Source organism: Metarhizium robertsii, assembly GCF_000187425.2.
Source record: "Metarhizium robertsii ARSEF 23 chromosome Unknown MAA_Scf_4, whole genome shotgun sequence".
Lineage (NCBI taxonomy): Eukaryota > Fungi > Ascomycota > Sordariomycetes > Hypocreales > Clavicipitaceae > Metarhizium > Metarhizium robertsii.
The window spans coordinates 843,506-847,740 of record NW_011942182.1 but is presented as its reverse complement, the minus strand read 5'-3'; the positions used below and the strand labels follow the sequence as shown (position 1 = coordinate 847,740).

The window sequence follows — 4,235 nt, the reverse complement described above, 5'->3', positions numbered from 1 at the left end:
GGGAAAACAGCAATTGACAAGGACATGGACCTTGAAGGAGGCCATGGTGGCAAGTATGAATGCAGATATCGTCACTCTTGCATCAGCCAGTCTCATTCTTTGACCCCTCTTCTACAAATGCAATGCTGTGAAGGCACCTGGCAGGACCGTTCAACGAGGTCAACGTCACGTCAACATCCCATTGACATGCATGTCGTGTGGTGGCATCGAATTGTCAATACTTTTGCTCCTGCTGCTGAACTGCCGATATGTGTGGGTCGAGGGCGGACACGGCAGATGTCACAAGCAGCAGACGCATCCATGATAGATAGATAACATTGAAGCTGACCGATCTGTGATGTAACGAAGAGGCTACCAGACATATGTACGTGTATGCACATGCGTACATGTACCTACACAAGTACCTAGGTAGCCCGCGTACGACCGGAAATTTCCATCACATTGATACAATTGATTCCCGCAGCAGCCGTGGAAAGAGGGGTCGGCTTGCACACCGAGCGGTTCAATGTTGCTTCAATGTTCCGTCTGGTATCCCGGCTTTGGTCGCATGGAATGGCGTTCAGCTCACAGCTCGGCCACCCAGAGACCAGCAGCTGTCAATGCAATAAACAGCTGCACACGACCAGAATTGGGGATCGGTGGCTGGCTGAGGGATGTGATGCTCGGTCTCGGGGCCAATTGAGATGACAAGGTCGGAATGGAACTATTGGCGCAGTGCGATCCATTACGCGGCCGGACCGGGGCGGGTTTGATAGCTGCGATCAATATGGATTCATGGCGCGGGCAGACGGGCAGACTGGCTGGGAACATTGAATCAAGGAGACAGACGTCCATGTCTACTATAAGGGCAATAGGCCGTTCCGCCGTCTGCGCCATCCGTAGTCTGGTCGATAGAGACTTCAATTGATAGTAAACTCCCTGCCAATTCTCTGCCTTTTCCCGCCTCTCCTTCATCATGACCGACTCCGACGTCCTCCTGCGCCTCCAGACCTCGTGTGCGACGGCGCACAGTCATTACGACCAGGTGGTGGCCGTCTCGCAGAAAATCATCAACGACTCCTTTGACCAGCTGTACGAGCAATTCCCCGACTATGGCAACGTCGACTTCTCCAGCCATCGCATCGGCAGCATTAAAGGGTCCCTGTACTCGCCCCGCCTGCTGCTGGGCGGCGGCGTTGGCGCCGATCTTTCCCTGACGTCGGCCCTGTATGTCATGCGGTACGTGATGTCAATGCAATTTGAACCCTAACCCCCCTTCAAACCCTAACCCTAGCCCTTACCGGTGCGGGAAACAACTAACCTCAACTCAACTAGCTTCAAAGACGGCAACATCACCATCCCCGCCGACGACGACGACGATCCGGATCACGTCGAGCCGCTGGCCGGCTGGAACCTCGCCGTCACCATCGACCTCAAGACCCAGAGCGTGGTCGTCGAGCCCGATGCCGATCCCGATGAGCAGGCGCGCCAGCAGGCCATCTGGGACTTCATCCACGACAAGTTTGACATCCCCGGCGACTACAGCATCGAGCGCCTGTACGCCAAGCTGGCTGGTGAGTCCCCGCGGCGTCTCCCGTTGAAGCTCGAATACTAACATGTGACGCGATGCCGTCTAGATGCGCACTGGCGGGACTTTGACTTTGCCAACTCCCAGTTCGGCGTCAATTCAGACGGCTCCAAGAGGTCCTGGGGCCAGTTGATCAAGCAGTACCCCTATCTCGAGACGGATCTGCAAATCATGCTGAACCACTGGGCGCTGGACCAGGAGCAAAAGGGCCTGACGACGACGGGCGTCAAGTTCAACCTGCCTCCGCCCGACAAGAGTGAGCGCCGTCCTTTGCCATCTTCCCCAGCCTCCACGCGCCATCTCGGCTGACATGCATGACTCCCAGTTGATCCCCTCAAACCAACCTTCCAGCCGACTGCCATGATTCATCAGGTCTACGGGTATACTAATCCCGCCAAGGGGGTGCCCAAGCCCGTCATCTCCTACGAGGTGCCCGGCGACCTCAACGCGCTTCTGTACTGCGAGATGGTCTCCAACCACGAACTCCCCAAGGACAAGCAGCTCGCCTCCGCCGGCAACTTCACCACCCAGGCCTCGACCATTGGCGGGCCGCGCATCGACGGCACCTATACTCTGAGCCATCAGCTCTTCCTCGAGAGCTTTCTGCTGCCCATGCTGCAGGCCTTCAACAAGACCTCCATCGTCTACCCCACCGGCGGCAACTTCTCCTACAGCGGCGGCACGAGCACCATCTCCTGGAGCTATGCCATCGGCAACGACCAGGCACACCAGGACACAAACGACCAGTTCTTTGTCTTCAAACCCGTCATCAAGTCAGGCACGCAGTCCGACCCGACCGCGTACCAGTTTACGTCTGAATACACGTCCACCCTCTCGCCGCACGGGCACAACCCCGACTACAACGTGTACGGCAGCTACGATGCCACGGGCACCTCCCAGGTCGACTTCAAGTGGACGCCCGGCGGGCAGGGCTTTATCCTCTCGGGGTTGTCAGTGTACAAGTACGACATCGAATGGGCCGACAACGATGCCATGCAGCGGCCCTTTGGATGGCTGAGGTAAGGAATCCCCCATCCCCAGACTTACATACATGACACCCGGCCCTTTTGTGGTTATTGTTTCTGCCAACCGCAGTGTCCAGTTGAAGAGCTCCTCGCTAACCCCACACCAGGGACAAGTTTGAAGCCTCCTGGAGCATGGGGATCAACATTGATAGCGTCGAGGGAGGCGTGCTCAAGCTGAGCGTCAACGCCGGCTCCAAGAGCGACTGCAACGCCATGGTCACTCAAACACAACACGAGCAGCAGCAAAGCTATTCGCCCCCAAACCAAGCAGAAAATATCCGGGACGAGATTGCCAGGCAAATCTCCACCCACGTCCAGACCCTCGAGACGAACTTGGCCGAGGCCTTTCAAACGAGCGCCAAGTTCGTGTACCCTGGAAATGGTACCTTTAAATTTTCGGCGCCGTGCGTTGGCAACATGGGAGAAATCCTGGCCACCATTGAATATCAACCGTAAGTCCACTTCCGCCCACAGAGAGCGAGCATATCATGCGTGGGAAACCCCCCAAACTAACACGGGCGACCGTCTCTCTCTGCCGCAGCCTCACGTCCGGCAAGACCAGCGTCCCTTCCCCCGTCACCAATAAAATGAGGTCCATGACTCAGTTCGGCTATAGTACGGTCCCGGTCAGCGCCCCCGGAATCGCACCCGAGACCAAGCTCGACTGGTCGTACCACAAGCCGCTCAAGGGCGGACAGACGGCCGTCGAGGTGCTCATCCAGGGCAAAAACACGGGCGCCGCGCCCATCACCCTCAAGGGCCTTTCCTTCACGCTCAGCTCCGAGCCCGAAGGCCGCGGCCTCGTGACGGCCAACAAGTTCAAGCCCGACAGGTGGACACTTGGCTCCCCGGACTCGACTAAGTCCAACATCTTCCAAATCGTGGTGGACGAAGACGGCACGCCGGCGTTTGCCAACGTCAAGGTCGTCCCTGGCCCCATGGCCAGCGATGGCTCGACGCCCCTGACGTTTTCTGGCACAGGCGAGGCATCCGTCCCCTCTGGCGGTGCCATCACCCTGGCCCTCTACACGGGCACCGGTGTCCCGAATACGTACCCCGTCTCTATTACTGAGACGTGGCCGCCTGTGGATGGCTCAGCGAGCCACAACTTGCCCCAGTCGGTGAATGTCATCTTGTCTCCTTGAGGGACCAGGGCCAGGGAGGGCAGGGTTTAGTGCTGGGATATAGTACGTCAATATGCGGTGGTGACACGGACTGTTGTGGAATACTATCACGATTGGCGGCTATAGATGGCATTATGGACATGTGGACTTGTCCTTGGTGGTATTTATCTTAGCAGTGAAGCGGGGCCGTTTGCGTAGTTGGCAGATTTGTTGTTGGGGAGCGAAGCGCCCATCAGATTGAAGGTTGACTACGTTCTCTTTGAAAAGGATGTATAGGATGCAATCGATGCTCATTTCTAGGCCTTAGGTCATTGTTACATGAAACATGGTCCTGGTAGGTATCAAAAGAAGAAATGGCATTTGACCACCATGAATACAGTTGCGGCAACGTCTCAAGCTCCTGGCTGTAAATGGTTGGATGTAGTAAGATAATATTACAGCTACAGTGTTTAGTGTCCCAGTGTCCACTACCTCTAATAGTAAATACTATATATAATACTATATATATATATTATAAGC

At 56.2% G+C, this 4,235-nt stretch overlaps 1 protein-coding gene across 1 annotated transcript; it reads left to right on the top strand.

Annotated features, from left to right (window-relative positions):
- Positions 1-955: 955 nt before the first annotated feature.
- Positions 956-3,737, top strand: MAA_08274 (uncharacterized protein; the record flags this gene model as incomplete). Its single annotated transcript, XM_007826272.2, has 6 exons — positions 956-1,218; positions 1,315-1,553; positions 1,617-1,823; positions 1,893-2,586; positions 2,700-3,044; positions 3,134-3,737. 6 exons carry the CDS (start codon positions 956-958, stop codon positions 3,735-3,737), a joined length of 2,352 nt encoding a protein of 783 aa, XP_007824463.2.
- Positions 3,738-4,235: the final 498 nt, after the last annotated feature.